Source organism: Macaca mulatta, chromosome 11, assembly GCF_049350105.2.
Source record: "Macaca mulatta isolate MMU2019108-1 chromosome 11, T2T-MMU8v2.0, whole genome shotgun sequence".
Lineage (NCBI taxonomy): Eukaryota > Metazoa > Chordata > Mammalia > Primates > Cercopithecidae > Macaca > Macaca mulatta.
The window spans coordinates 82358041-82374608 of record NC_133416.1 but is presented as its reverse complement, the minus strand read 5'-3'; the positions used below and the strand labels follow the sequence as shown (position 1 = coordinate 82374608).

The following is a 16568-nucleotide window of genomic DNA, read 5'->3' as shown; positions in this document are numbered from 1 at the left end:
TAGTGTCTGCCTTCCTTCTCTTTCTTTCTTTCTTTCTTTCTTTCTTTCTTTCTTTCTTTCTTTCTTTCTTTCTTTCTTTCTTTCTTTCCTTCTTTCTTTTTTCTTTTCTTTCTTTCTTTCTTTCATTCTTTCTTTCTTTCTTTCTTCTTTCTTTTTCTTTCTTGGAATATGCACACAGATACACACACACACACACGCACATGATCTGTTTGGTGATGAGGCCTGTTATAGGTTGAATAGTGCCCTTTCCCCTCATAAAAGCTGTATTGGAGTCCTAACCTTCAGTACCTCAGAATGTAACCTTATATGGATATAGAATCTTTATAGAGATAGTGAAGTTGAAATGGGATCATTTAGGGTGGGCCCCAATCTAATATAACTGATATCCTTATAAAAAGAGGATGTTTGGACACAGAGACAGGTATGCATGGAGAGAAAATAGTCAGAAGAGGCACAAGAAGAAGATGCCTATTTATAAGCCAAGGAGAGAGGGCTGGAACATATTCTTCCTCCAAAACTCTTAGAAGAAGCCAACCCTAACAACATCTTAATTTTGTATTTGAAACTGGCAGAACCATGAGACAATATATTTCTGTTGTTTAAGCCACCCAATTTGTCATACTTTCTTATGGCAGCCCGAGCACACTAATACAAGGGGAAATGAAAACTTGAGAAAGGGTGAAATTGGCTTATTAGAGAATTACTTGGATACTTGGGTATCTGTGGCTTTTCTCTTCAGCTTCAGACAAAAAAACAAAATGAAACAAAATAAAACAAACAAACAAAAAAACTGGAACTTGTACTTTGTAAAGCATTATCTTTCTGGGATAAACTTCTAAAACTTGTTTTGCTTTAGATAACAGTGGTGTGGTGGCTAGAGACGGACATTTGATTTGAAAAAGCAAGCCAGAGGCATGCATAAGACATAAGAAACAATATTTACTGTCACCTGTAAGTACACCTCTCTCTCCGGTCAGCTGTCATTGAGAAAAAAAAAAATGCAATTGGTTTTAGATTCTCTCACTTGTTGGGAGGGGTGGGGCATGGCAAGGGGTGGGGGGGAGAGAGAGAGGGTGTGGAGAGTAGGGTGTAAATAAGGCAGGCAGAAGCTCCAGAGAGGGTGGAGACAGAGCTTCACAGAAGAAAAATATGTGAACCTGGTTGGTACAACATAGCTTCTCCAGACCCACCCACCCTTTCCCCAGCTCTGTGCTTTGGCTGACGGCGGGAGGTTGACGGCGAGTGGTGCTGAAGGGACAGCTCCAGCAGCGGCTGATTTGGGGGAGAAACAAAATCTGCAGATGGAATCGGAGCAGGGCGACTTCACCTTCAAGTGGTGAGCTCTCCTGACCTCCGGCCAGTCTCCGCTCCATTCACGGCCAGCCGATCTGCCCGCTCCCGGTGGGGTCGGGCAGTGCCGGCTGGACCCGCCCAGAGCTCCATGGTTTGCCCAACCCTGCGCGATGGTGACTCTGGGCGCGGAGGTTGGCGACTGGCAAATCCGCAGATCACAGAATGAAGGCGGGGAGCGCGGCCGGCGGCCGGCGGGGGCTTTGTCCCCCACCCCAGCGCCCAGAGAAGCGGCTCAATCACCTGAATCCGGAAAACGCCAACAAGTAGTTTCTCGTCGGAGAACGGCGGCTCAGCTGGGCGCCAAGACTCAGTCCTGCTGCCCAGAGAACCTCGTCCACTCGGAAACCAAAGCAAAACCACTTTTCTCTCGGTCTCCTTAAGGTATCTGGAAATGGGGTGGGGGTGGTGAAAGGGGGCATTTCCTGGAAAGGGCTTGTTGACCCTGCAGGCAGGCATCCCCCCTGCTCCGCCTTTCCGCAATAGAAATGTAGAGATGAAGCCCTGGGGAGAGGTGGCTGGGAGGCTGGAAACAGGGACACTGTCAGCGAGACTTCCACATCAGGGACCCAGGGGGTGTGCCTCCAAGCAGCTTTCCCCCCGAGCCTCGCCCCTCCTAGAAAGCAAATCCCCCACCCTCCACCCCTTAAGGGATTTGTTTTTCTTGGGAAGGGGGATGGGTGGGAGGCACTGATCACCTCTATTCTTAAAGATGGATCCTAGTTAGTTGTTTCCTTTCCCAAGTAATAATAATATCAACAACAACAATAATAATAATGTGAAAAGGAAATTGAATAAGGAAGTAAGTCAGAGGTCTCCTAGGTGAAAAGCAACAGCAGAGATTTTTTTTTTTTCTCTGACTTCTGCGTGGTCTTTTTGCATGGTCTGTGAGCAAGTGTAGAGGTGAACCTAGAACAGGTTGCGTAGAAGGCACTGCCTGAGCGCTAGGGAGTAGCGAGGGGTCTGGGGTTGACCTAGGGTGGGTGTGGAATAGGGGCTCTTCACAGGGTGAGGAGAGGGTGTGCTCTCACCCAACACTGTCAAGTTGCCTGAGGAAAACCCCCTGCCTAAGGAAATTGAATCCAGGCTAGGGGAAGGGGAGAAAGAGGAGGGTCTTGGAGAGTGGGAGTGAGAAGCCAACCAGGGGAGGAGGAGAGAATGGGGCAAAGGAGGGGGAGAAAGTAGGCTTAGAGGGAGGGAGAGGGTGTTTGGGGAGGCAGAGAGGGGGTTAGGGGCTGGGAGCAGGTTGGACTTGAGAGGGAACAGAAAAGAGGAAGAGTGGAAGGTGAAAAGATGAAGGAGAAGAGATCAGAGCCAAAAAAAGGAAAGCGGGAGGCAAGGGAAACGGTGTCATGAAAGGTCAACAAAGACTTGGACTGCTGTCTCCGTAGTTCTCTGGAAACCTGGGAAAGGTGTGATGCAAGAGGCGGGGACAACGCTGGACGCTGATCCCCTCCGGGGGAGGGTCCCTTGCCCCATGCCTGTCTGCCAACCCTGCATCCCGGGACTAGCTCTGGGTTGGTGGTGGGGGTCTTGGTGTGTCTTTGACTGCCAGGATCTTTAACTCGGCGCTGTGTTTGCCTTTCCCCAGTCATGTCTGAGTCACAGAGATGGGCAAGATCGAGAACAACGAGAGGGTGATCCTCAATGTCGGGGGTACCCGGCACGAAACCTACCGCAGCACCCTCAAGACCCTGCCTGGAACACGCCTGGCCCTTCTTGCCTCCTCCGAGCCCCCGGGCGACTGCTTGACCACGGCGGGCGACAAGCTGCAGCCGTCGCCACCTCCACTGTCGCCGCCGCCGAGAGCGCCCCCGTTGTCCCCCGGGCCAGGCGGCTGCTTCGAGGGCGGCGCGGGCAACTGCAGTTCCCGCGGCGGCAGGGCCAGCGACCACCCCGGGGGCGGCCGAGAGTTCTTCTTCGACCGGCACCCGGGCGTCTTCGCCTATGTGCTCAACTACTACCGCACCGGCAAGCTGCACTGCCCCGCAGACGTGTGCGGGCCGCTCTTCGAGGAGGAGCTGGCCTTCTGGGGCATCGACGAGACCGACGTGGAGCCCTGCTGCTGGATGACCTACCGGCAGCACCGCGACGCCGAGGAGGCGCTGGACATCTTCGAGACCCCCGACCTCATTGGCGGCGACCCCGGCGACGATGAGGACCTGGCGGCCAAGAGGCTAGGCATCGAGGACGCGGCGGGGCTCGGGGGCCCAGACGGCAAATCTGGCCGCTGGAGGAGGCTGCAGCCCCGCATGTGGGCCCTCTTCGAAGACCCTTACTCGTCCAGAGCCGCCAGGGTAAGGCCAGAATCGACCCCTTCCCTGCTGCTTCAACTTCTCCCAACTCCCTCCCCAACTTTCTGTTCTTTTCCACCCCAGGGCCTCAGGGATGGGGGTAGAAGAGACCCGGGACTTCCTAGCGATGCTGTTAGAGGCTCATCCTTTGCAGGGTAAACCCAGGGACCCTGGCCACCATCCCACCCAGTACCATGTTTCTCCTCCTCTTCTCCCAACTCAAACGGATTTACTTTAGCAGATGGGACCTACAGGGCAAATGTCGACTTCTCTGTGCACGTCTTCTGGACCTTGTCCTGAAACGGGTATGAGGATTCATCTCGAATTTCTCTCTCACTCCTTTGTTCTAACTTTTCCTGTAGCTAAGATCTCTTTTCTGGCCTCCTGGTCATCCCTATTTGACATTTTCAGTTTGGCCCCTTCACGTCTGACTCACCCAGAGCAGTGCTCAAATTAGGGATTGATTCTGAGGACAGAGGAAGGGGAAATGGAATATATCTATGTGACTGGGGAGATGGAGGGAGGAAAGATTTGCCAGGAGGTTTATTTTGTAAAGAGAATCTCCAGAACGTTGTTTGGGCCTGTCACTTTCCAGGGGAGATGAATACTAGGATTGTGTCCGTGAGTTGACCAGAAAGCCCACTTACACAGGGGATTTTGAGCCTGGTCCCTTTCTCTTTGGGTTGTATCTCTGATCCTTACAGGTTGAACATACATTAACCCATTAACCACTTTGGTGATCCTAGTTCTGTAAATCTGAATAATTAAGATAGGAACAAACATTATTTTAATTTTAATATTGTGATTCCAGCCTCAGTGTTCTTTTTTGGGTTCTAGTATAAATGACAGGTCAACTTTAATCCTTGACACTCCCAATTAATTCTTCAAAATCTCATGAAGAGATTATAAAAGTAACCAATAATGGTTTCTCTGGTGGAAAGGAAATAAAGACATATAAATAACCACAAATTACACAGTATGTGAACGGTTTTTAATTACATGTGAGAACAAAGTACTGCATTTGGTTAAATCTTTGCAACTGCACGTGTCTGGTTTGCTTCTGACACCCAGAAAACGCACCCCATGGGCAGAATGGGAATTCTCCCAACTTTACTTTGGCTCTATCTTCATTATTTTCTTCCTCTGTATGTCAGAAGTGTCTGCATCTGAGATGTTATGCAGCTATCTACTAATTTGTCAGAAGATGTGCTTCTGATAACACTTTGGAAGTCTGTGGATGTGTTTTGTTTACAATGTGAAATAGAATATGAAAGAGACAATTTAAAGCATTGCTACTCTTTTAGATTTGGTATTTAAATGCATACATAAATTCTAGCATGCCTACATACACATAATTGAACATAGAATTAATAGCTTCAACTTGGAAATGCTTTTTTTTTTTTTTTCAGGCCATGCCATAAATTCAACAACAGAGTTGGCATTCAGGAAAAAAAAAAAAAAAAAAAAAAAAAAAAAAAAAAAACTAAATCAACCAAACAAAACCCCAAGTGCATATTTATTTAAATTAAACCACAGGCTCATGACCATTACATCTGTGCATCTGTGTTTCTTGGATTCCAGCTGAGTGTTATAGAGCTCTTTCCATTTGGTGGCTAAAAGGATAATCTGAATTTGTTTTCAGGCCCATCGTGTGATTCCTTTTTCCAGATAATGTGCTACAAAAGGACAGAATGTTTTATTATTTTTCCTTATGGTAACATAATACATTTTATTGTAGGCCAGATTGCATAGCAAAAACTTTAAGAAGGTGTTCAACTTTTATCATTGCCATGAAATTTGATTCTATAGATTATTGGTCAAAAGGATAAAGCATTGACTTGAAAACTGTGTGTTTAAAAAACATTTATTATGATATTTCATTATAATAATATTGAGGCTTTGATCTGCATCTGTTTTAGGTGAGAAAAGAATACACCAAAATTGAGACTGAAACAAGGTCAAAGAGCAAGTAGAAACAGAATCAGCTAAGAATCATAGACCTGAAAAATTTATTTGAGGTCACTTTTAGTCAAGACCCTTTATATTGTAGATGAAGAAAATGAAGACTGCAGATGCTGAGTGATGGCCAAGGTTATACATCAAGTTAATAGCAAAGCCAAAATTATCCCAGAGGTCTCATGACTCTCTCCTCAGGCCCTTTCTAACAAAACTACTGATTATAACTGGACTGGATTGTGAAATCTCTGCAGATCACATTGCTCTTGAGATTTAATGCGGCATAAGACATTCACTAGAATCCTAACTTTGAAAGGTCATCTATGAGTTTTAAAATATGTGTATTCCAGGACTTTCGCTCCTAGAATTTTTACCCTTTACCACCCAACAGTAGAATAAAAATATGGGACTTGAATTAACTTCTTAAAAAGAATCCTGTTTGAACTTTCCATTTTTATTGACCAGTCAGTGTTTAATGTTTGGCTTTCTTTTGTGAGTCTTGTCTTCAGGGAAATCTCTTCAAATTGTTAGGGGTTGGCTAAAAAAAGGTAATCGTAAGTCATCATTCTACTTAAAAGTGACTTAATATTTTTTCCTGAGCACTTTTAGTTAAGATGATAACCTGACAATGTTATCTGACTAGTTTGAAAAATAGAGTTACATGTGGAGGCCACAAGTTGAAATTATATTTTGCATGGACACAATTTGAGGAAACATAAAATAATTATCAAGTGGTTTGCTTCAGTTGTCTTATTATCATGAGTCTCAGTCTTAATAGAAGTATTTGAAGTTTTATAAACACTCTTACTTTTTAACATTAGCTCATCTTTTATTGAAATGTTTGACATGAAAAATTTTAACTCTCTGAATTCCCTTTTCAACTCATTATACTTGTTTCACAATTTTCTTTTTTCTCCAATATTGAAAAGATTAGATCAGTTATATAATAGATGTGCTTTGTTTGTAACTTTTATGATTTAAATGACAGACAAAAACAATGGTGATAGGAACTGAATAATTAATTGGATTTTGCAACCCTGCATTTTTGCCTTCTCTTTTGGTTGGCATGTCCCTCTCCTCTATGATTTTTAATTTATTAAATAAATACATATTTGAGGGGTCTAAATTGTTCTATTTCAATTGGTAAATAAGTTTATATCTTATACATTGAAGCTTTTATTCTTAAGAATAGTATTTAAAAATAGAAGTTTATAAAAATTCAAATATAAGTTGTCATGGAAACCTGTTGTGGAGAAAATGAGATCAGGAAAATAATGAGAGGTTATTTTGTTGATACTAGTGAGTGATATTTACAAATAGTAAAAAGCAAGGATGCATACATATACTTGTAAAAATGTGATGCACTGTATATTTTCAATTTAATATGTAAGTGTTGGAAAAAGGTAAAGCTTCTATGTGCTTTCCCTTGAAGAATGTATCATATATAAGAGGACGGGCACCAGGCAGAAATTCCTTGATAGAGTTTCTAGATTTTTAGAAGTTTTTAAAAATGACATAAGGACAAAATACTAAAATGAAAGACAATTTTGAAGAATCTGTTGGAATATTAAACTGCTGAGAGCAGTTATAAGTTTCTCTTTCTCTTCTTTCACTTACTTTTTAGTAGGGTGGGGGAGATAATTGAATTCAGCTCTGTTTTAGAGTGTTGGCTCTTCCTTGGTGATTTATGCATATCTTTGATTACTTGATCTTCTGTTTTTTACTTTTAAAGCACATTTTAGAAAAGGAAAAACAAAATAATAACTGCCATGGAACCCCATTTAAGATGTTGGCTTTTTGATATGTTTCTAGCTCTTTCACAAACATTCCCCTGACCTTTATCTCATTTACCATTGTTGAAATACAATATGGGTTGTATATCATATACAATCCTTCTGAATCATACATGGATTATGATAGTGAATCTATACTTTTTTAAATCTTGAAAATATTCACGTTATTAGCATTATAGATTATTTCTACAGCATTGCTAAAACATACTCCTTAGAAGCCATTAACATGGAAATTTTAATTTCTAGCATTAGACTCAAATTTGCAAATATTTCATTTACTTTGTATGGGCCACTTTTTCCTCTTGCCACAAAACAAAACAAAACAAGAAAGAAATGATCTAAATAAATATTTGCTAGTATTAAATGTAGCACTTGATTTTTAAAAATTATAATAAGGTATAGGAACAATTTGAATGATGTATTAAGATTAAAGGAAGAAAATATATTAAGTCTTGTTTGGTAAGAGTGGTTCTAATTAAATAATGGCTAAGTATAACTTATTCATAAAATATCGTCAATTATTAAAATTTTAGAAAATTCATTTATTCAATGAATATTGATTATGTAGTCACTGTAGACTGGAAACTATGAAAAGTACTGGGAATGCATGGAGAAGATACAGTCCTTTGCCTTCAGTGAGCTCACCTCTCTATTTATAATAAAATATTTCCTAAAGGCATTATCTATTAAATAAAAAAAACAAGATTACGGTAAATAAAATTCTAGAGGTGTTAAAAATGAATTTTCCTCAAAAAAAAAAAAAAAGATCTCACATAGGAATATTGCCTGACACATGCAGTAAAATATTCCTTTTAGAAATGATGATGTTAAGGTATTATTGGTCTTTATTTTATTACAAAATATTAGGATCTTTAATTCTTTATTTTTCTGTTTTCATAATGACTTACAGGCTCTCTCCTTACAATATAATGAAGACTGTACTTATATCAAACAACAATTGAACTATTTGGGTGTGTGGACAAGTTTATTTTATTATTTCCATTTAATTACAAGTCATGACCAACCACATGACAATGCATACTCAAACTTCATATTCATCAAACGAGTCTGCTATAATAGTACAGTGTGTTTGCACTTTCCACCTAAGCATTTAAGTGTCTTTTCACCTTTTCAGGGCCACTAGTTAAAAGGTTTATAAATAAATTTAATTTTATGCTTGTATTCTGAGCATTGGATAGAATCAGAGAGTACCTGATTTAATTGATCACTAAAATAATCAAGTAAATTTAATTGCCAATTAAATATATATACTAGTAATATACACATGAGGTGACCTGATTTATGGCTGGACATTAGGTGTGCAAAAAGTGAATGTACTTGGATAAATTAGGTATGACCTTTTTCTCTAATATTTTGCTAAGAGCTCATTTGTAGAACTGAGTTGACAAAATTAAATAAAAGACAAGGAAAGTTTTTATCTTTGTCAGTGAGCTTATTTTCAAAATAACTGAAAAGGAAGGTATAGATCAACCTTTTTGTAGTTTCCCATTTGAAAATGTTTATTATTACCATCAATTTTTACTACAACAAGTAAAGTAAATGTGATTTTCAAGTCTTGTATTCTTTGAACTTCTGAGTCATATATTCTTTTTATTGTGAGAACCTTTAGAAATGTGTCTAAATAAAATAGTAAAGAGCATTAAAGATAAGCACAGATCTGTAGAAGAAAATATACAGTGGCAAAATAGTCCAAAAAATTATCACCAATATATTCCATAAACTTAATTCAATTCTGGTTGAAATATGAAGGGCTTTTCTTTATATTCATAAGAGCAGTCAAGATATTCTTTTAAGACAGAAAAGCACTACTTTTTTGCCTTCCGTGTAGGTTGAGGGATGGTAATAATCTCAACACTGTGTAGTCAATATTTTCATGGAAAGTGAATAGAATGTGAGTGTTGGGAGGAGAACAGAGCAGGACTGGATATTACATGGAAAAAGAATTGAAAAACGATTGAGACCTATGAGACCTACGCTCCAGCACTGATTTCAACACTAGTTGTGTGACCTTGGAGAATTTACTTCATCTTCCTGAATCTTGATTTCCTTTGCTTTATTCTGAAAAATAAAACACAAACATTGAGATGACACATTGGACTAGATAGTGTCTAAAGTTCTTTTCAGCTCTAAAATGTTGAGGTTTGTAAGACAGTTATTGCTAAAGATTCTGGGGGAAAGAGGAAGGGACAACATGTTCATGCCCATTCTGATTGCACTCCAAGGACCATCACACTAATAAGGTAAACCAGAATCTTTTTTTGTTTTGTTTTGTTTCAATTTTCATTTGTAACTTTCTGCCCTTTTTTCCCCTTACAGCTGTTGGGTAGCTACTGCTGTGGTTACCATAGAAACAGGTTAGCTCCCAGCTTCCTGTTTCCATTGAAAACAGCTTTCTCTCAACCACATATTGATCTCAGGAAATCATTTTGCTGTGGCTCTGGCATGAAACCCATAAAGATGATCGGCTCTGTCATTTCTTAGGTCTAAGATTCAGTGCAGGTGTATATCCATCCACCTGCAAGGGTAACCGATTAGATAATCTCAGTCTTATTTTCACTTGAAAAGTATCTTGTCAACAACACCATGTTTTCCCCCTTTTCATATTTTATATAAAAGGGATAGTCTTATTCTCTTGAGGACTTACACTATGTCTAACACATTTAAGTGTTTACAAAATAGTGTCAAATTATTCAATTCTAATCTCTTTCATAACCCATTCTATCAGAATAGACATAGAAAATAGTGTGCTGTCTAGCACACTTCTTAAGTTAAAATTATATTTTGTTCATAAAGTTCATATGTTCATTAAGATATATTTTAATGTGCTGACTAGTGAAGAGTATTTAAAATGAATGTGCATGTATAGTGTATAGTGCTCCATATTTCTCTTTTGAGAAAATATTTTTTCTATTTTAGGGTATATGTATCTACATAAAAAGAATATATATTCACTGTTATAATACAGATACATACTCAGGGAATATATTTGTAAAATTTGCATGTGGGTAAGATATGGGATCGACTTGTGGGAATATAACTTAAAGTTTTGATTGAGAAGTGCATGTGTGCATGTTATTATGTGTGTCCAAAATATATTTTATATTAGTGAAATTGATGAAGAAATATGTGACAGACTTCTGGCGTTTATGCTGATTAGAACTGGAAGAAAATTGGCAATCATCTGGCACGACTGCCTCGATTCACAGAGGAGACAACTGACATGTTTCAGCCATGACAAGTTAGTGACAATGGCAGGGCTAGTATTTAGATCTTGTGATTTCTGATTAAGTGTTCATCCTATTCAATTTTGATTGCTTAGTTTATACTGTGTTTAACACTAAATACACAAACTTTAGCTGTTGGGAAGCAGCAAGACTGTTAGGAAGGATAGGCTCTGACCCCTTCCATGTCTTACTGTTCAACAATATCAGAAATTTGTCATTATTTTAGGGATTTGCCTTATTTTCAAGATTTCCTTCCAGTTGCAGTCTTCCATTGCTGCCTTCTCCACTAGTTTTACATGTTATTGTCTTACTTCCTTTAAAGCCTTAAAACTAACATGCTTATGCACTTAACCCCCTTTTTCCCCTTCAGCTCGTAATAATGAGAAGATCTGCGGGAGCCTACCTCCCAAGCTGAGCCAGAAGATATAGATAATTAAGAAATAAGATACCTATTTTTCCTTTGACCCTTTTGTGTATATGTCTTTTATAATATGTTTTTCTACTCTTGTTCGATTTATTTATTTTTAATGCAACACTGGTTCAACCTATTGGCAATAGAACATCATCTTCTCAAATGTAAATAACCAGGTCATGGTGGGTTTTCCCAGGGATAACTGGTGAATTGAAGAGAAAAGCGTTTAGAGCTATTGGAGATCTGCAAACAAAGTTAAATGTTGTTGTAAGGTCAGTAAATACAATACAGAAAAAACAATTTCCCTGAACATTCTTTAATGAACAGTAAGCCAAATATAGTGTAATGGAAATGTAAAGCAATGTTATAATTTGGGAGCGTCCCAGATAATACATTTTATAGAAATCAAAACAGAAGAACTTGGGGCAAAATGTTATGGATAACGTTGGGTAAAAATACTCCATAATTACTGCAATTGCTTGACTGGAAGTCATGTAATTTCCTGAAAGTTGATAATAATACCAACATCTTGCTAAACTGACACTTCCTCAATGCTGTATGTGTCCAGAAAATCTCATGCAGACACTTAAGTAGTGTCTTCTTCATTCTTTGTTTGAAGCCCTTGGTTGGTGTGCTATCAAATCTTAGAGCTTTGCCATTCTTTAACAATATCTGACTGTGCTGTAGACATCTTTAAAAATTGGAGCAAAGGCAAAGATAGTCTTTCTCGACAGTTTTTTCTATAACTTAGTCTTAGCAGTGAAAGGTGTTTTCCTTTGAGTTGTCTCTACGATGAAAGACCAAGATAGAAAAAATAATCAACTTTTGGTTGCATAAATTCTCTTATTTTATACCAATATTTTATCTAGGATTTTAAAATTGTTTAGTAAATAATAAAATGCAAAGATATCTTTTATAAAATGTAGTGATTTAAATAACATTGTCCATATATTCAAATAATGTTAATTGACTCTGTAAGATTACATGTTTATAAATTATGTTTAAGCAAAAACTATTTGGATCCATATAAATTCATTTTTTTGAGTTTTTTTGATCATTTTGGTCTCCTTGAAAGGGCCAGATATTATTCAGAATTTACGTAAAATTTGTGTCTATGCTTGCAAATTATAGAATAGAAATTCAGATATGGGGTTCTTGATTTTGGTGCTTTTAAGTTTATTGACTTAGGATTAAATGCTATTTGCTAAAAGTGAATATTGTATAATAATTGTACCGGAAATGATGGCATAATAATCATTGCAGTAACAAGCTTCCTTACTGATGTTGATGTATTAATTTTTAGATAAAAGTAGCAAAACTGGTATTTAGGAAAGCATAACAATACAGTTATTACAGTTTGATTTATCATTTAAGTTGTTCTGCTTCTCTCTTTTAGGCTTCTTTTGGGAGCAATGAGAGGAATATTATGAGTTACTAGAATGCTCTAATGCAACCAAGTAGACTGAGTAGGAAATGGGCAGAATAGAACATTAACTGGCCTTTGTCTGTACAAACAGAATCTAAACTAGCAGTTATCTTTAATTTTTTAAATATATTATAACTTTAGGTCTGAATGAACCTATCACTATTATCTAAAATAATTCGTGGATACATCAAAGTTGAGCAACTTTCATATTTGTATCATTTGCATGCTGTATACTTATGCTTAATTCCCAGGCACATAATGTTGACTGCAATTTAATACTTAGAGTGCAATGCTAGAAATATAGAATTTAAGCAAACTAACAGGATCAAACATATTTTAATGTATTATTAGGCTTTAATGACATTCAAAAATGATTAGACTTGATGCAAAAGCAGGGTTGTCTTTAATTAATTGCCTTATTTTTTTCTATAAATTTACTGTTTAATTCTTAATTGTAGTATGCACATGCTATCAATTGCTAGATTTTTAAAAATTTAGTGAATGTTTTAAAAAATTTGATTCTTTTTCAATTTTTTCATCATTGACTCAATTTATCTCTGATTTATCTATCATAGGTGATTTCTTAGTAACATTTGTTTTTTAGATGTAAGTGCAGTTGCCAGAGCACTCGACGTTGTACTTCAGTGCTGGGTTTCTTTATCAATATAGTCTTTTGTGTTTCCTCTACTTTGGCCTGCATTGATTGGATGATAAAGTAGCATGTTGTTGTCAGGGTTTGTACATTCTCCTTTAACTAAACAAACTGGGAGAGAAAAAAGTGTCAAAGTTTCTAATGCTTTTGAATCTCTTAGTTGACAACTATTGAATTTCAACTGTTGGCCAGAACTAGGTTATGTTCTAAGAATGCAAAATGCAAAATGGATTAAAATTTGGCACTTGCCTTCATGACACTTGTATTCAGTAGGAAAAGAAGAACTATAAATTCACAGTTATAGTGCACTAAGTGATATAGTAGAGACATTCATATAGTGTAGACACACAGGTTAAGGAGGAAACAAGTCTCCTACACGAAGGAGATGACAGTTTGGTTAACTCCCATAAGATAAGTAGGCATTTTCCAAAAATCAAGGGGAAGGTCAATGGAATAGGGAGCAAACATGAAGGCTTAATGGGGAATATCATGTCATGTAACACTGAATAATAAAAAAATCTGAAGGCGTGAAACATGGCAAAGACAGAAAAACAGGCTTGAAAGAACAGGGAGGGTGGAAATTGGGAAGGAGGGGACCGCTGGGCTTATATACAAGATATCCTGCTTAGATGTAAGACTTTCAGTCCAGGACAGCAATAGATACTCTTTTATCAGTTTACTTAAAATTTGCAGTTCACAAATTTGGATGTGCCTATGAATCACCTAAGATGATGACTAAAATTGTACAAATCAGGTCTCGCCCCAGAGATCCTAATTCAGTGGGATTTGGGTATGATTCAGATCAGGTGAATGTGTTTTGAGCACAGTTGGCTACTTGCTCACTATGTGCCAGTACTCTGCTACGACTGCAGAGAAAACAAATACAATTGAACAACGAATTAAGAGAAAAATCAAGCTTAGACCAGTATTAGAACTGGTTACCTGTAGTCCAGTAGGATGTTAACAGGTGTTGTCTCTCAAAAGAGTTTCCTGGATGGAAGAATTTGGAAAAAAGTTAAAAATAAAGTTATATAGTTGTTTTTTTTAATTGCATGTCTTCTTAGAGTGAAGGAGTTAAGTAACTAACTGGCTGACTTCTGATAGTTGATTTTGAGATGGAAGCAAATTAGTGTATTAGTGTTAAGGACTTGATTGAATATGCTAAATGTGAATTCTGACTCAACAACTTGCTTGCTGTCTTTTCTTCAGGGAATTCTGTAAGCCTCCTTTTTTCTCATCTGGACCAGGGAGAAAATAATAGTGTCTGACTCAGTAGAGTGCTACGAGGAAAGACTGATCACATTTATGTTAAGAATCCAGACCTGGTTCTAGAAATGTCGTTCGTATTATTGTTACTCTTAACGTTATCATTGCTATTCTTTTTTTTTTTTTTTTTTTGAGACGGAGTCTCGCTCTGTCGCCCAGGCTGGAGTGCAGTGGCGAGATCTAGGCCTACCGCAAGCTCCGCCTCCCGGGTTCACGTCATTCTCCTGCCTCAGCCTCGCGAGTAGCTGGGACTACAGGCGCCCGCCATTTCGCCCACCGAGTGTTTTTTTTTGTATTTTTTTTTTTTTTTTTTTTTTTTTTTTAGTAGAGACGGGGTTTCACCGTGTTAGCCAGGATGGTCTCGGTTTCCTGACCTCGTGATCCGCCCGTCTCGGCCTCCCAAAGTGCTGGGATTACAGACTTGAGCCACTGGGCCCGGGACGTTATTCTTTGAGGCAAGCATTGCTCGTTTCTGGAGGTGAGGAGTTTATAGTAGCCTACTTTAAGAAGGCTTTCTGGTGTTTAGAATGTTCATGAAGAAATAAGTTGTCTTTCCCTGAGATTTTTCATGTGGATTCTAAATGACTATCTGTCCGGGCAGTTGTAGAAGTAATTATTTCATGTATGATTAAATGGTAATTAATTAAAATAATATCTAATATACACATTATAAATCAGGCATATTCCAAGCGGCAAGGTGAAGGCATATTCCCAGCCCTTAACACTCTTGTAGTGTATTGTAAGAAAACAACCAAAGGATGATGATAGTGCAATGTCATAATATCTGCAGTAGAAGTGAGCACAGGGTGATTTGGAGGTTAACACAGCTTTGCTAGCATTGGAAAAATTTTCCTATCTGTGTTGGTACCACAGGATGAAGAGGAGATAGATTTTTCAGACAGTGGGAAGAGCCTAAATAGTTTCAACAAGAAAGGAAGGCATGGACTGTTTGTCCTGTTTGAAGTACTGTGAGTAATTAAATACCACTGGAGCTTTGAGCAAGGGGTGGGGAGGTACACAGCAGACAGACCCTGAGGTTGGCTGGGAATGCTTGGTAAGTTCTCTTGAGAAGTTCTGGTCTTTCTCTGCTGGTAGTGGAGAGATTGTGAAGGATTTTAAGAGCACCAGCAAACAGATTTGTAATTGGGAATATCTTTCTGAAACTTTTGTAGCTGAAGAGGGGATTGGGTTGGAGCAGATGAGTGTAAGTTTTTCAGGGGGGCCACAGTTTAGTGTGTTACTGAAGTAACACAGGGGGTAGGAGACAACATTGAACCTTGAAGAGGAATGAAGTAAAATGGTAAAATGGACACAGTTGAAGAGGAGTTTTGACTAATTAGGTAGGAGTGAATGAGGCAACAAGAAAAGTCAAGAATGTTCCCTTAGTTTCTGTTTGTGTTATGGGACAAGAGAAACTTTATGACTTCTTCCTCATTCAAGATTCAGTGGTTACGTTTTGGGTATCTGGCTCATGAGTAGTTAGTTATTCTTTTACAAGATTTAACACTATAATATTTGGTATTATATTTTGTGATTTTTTTCTTTTATATTTCTGTATAAACTACTTAATTATAGAAGGCTACTTCACAGAGTTTATGGTTGTGAAATTAGATGCTGAGTATGCCAGTTAAGATTTTTGGTTATTGTAATTCACCACCATAACAAGTTAGTGAGATAAGCAATCCTCTGTACAAGAAATACAGGCTTTACATTGCTACTACTTTATTTAAAACCCAAGAAAATAATATTAGCTTTTGCATGGTTTCTGTGAAACAGAACTGCCTGTCCCATGTAGAAGTTCATGTGGATTCCAAAACTAGAAATTTGAATTGAACTAGGATTAAAGGAAAATGATGATGTGATTTTGAAGTTCAAAATACTCCTTGGAAAATTGCTTTACATAAAACTCACTGTTGAAAAGTAGAGGAAAGAGCAAAGGTAGTGAGGAAGAAAAACAAAAATGAAAACAGGTATTAAACTGGGAAGATGGTGACTTCAGAGACAAGACAGTCATTCCTTCCAAGGCACAAACATACCACACCATTCTCTTGTTTTAAAAGAACTTTATCCATTTTCCTTGAGTACATATTAAGATTCCATAGAATGGCTCTTCAGAACCTTGTTACTACCTGTGCTTCTAGTAATTTTCCTTACAACTCCACTGCCAAAAGTGT

General features: G+C 38.3%; 1 protein-coding gene across 3 annotated transcripts in view; it reads left to right on the top strand.

The window, feature by feature from the left end:
• Positions 1–1203: 1203 nt before the first annotated feature.
• The window catches only part of KCNC2 (potassium voltage-gated channel subfamily C member 2), a 169998-nt gene continuing 154633 nt past the window's right edge, over positions 1204–16568 (top strand). For 2 of the 3 annotated variants that reach the window (XM_015152265.3, XM_015152261.3), the window contains exons 1-2: positions 1204–1734; positions 2942–3647. In XM_015152265.3, coding sequence (XP_015007751.1) covers positions 2961–3647 — 687 coding nt within the window. In that variant the 5' untranslated portion in view covers positions 1204–1734; positions 2942–2960. Of the gene's footprint in view, positions 1735–2558; positions 2763–2941; positions 3648–16568 lie in introns of those variants that run through there. The other variant, XM_015152262.3, reaches the window with a different exon arrangement.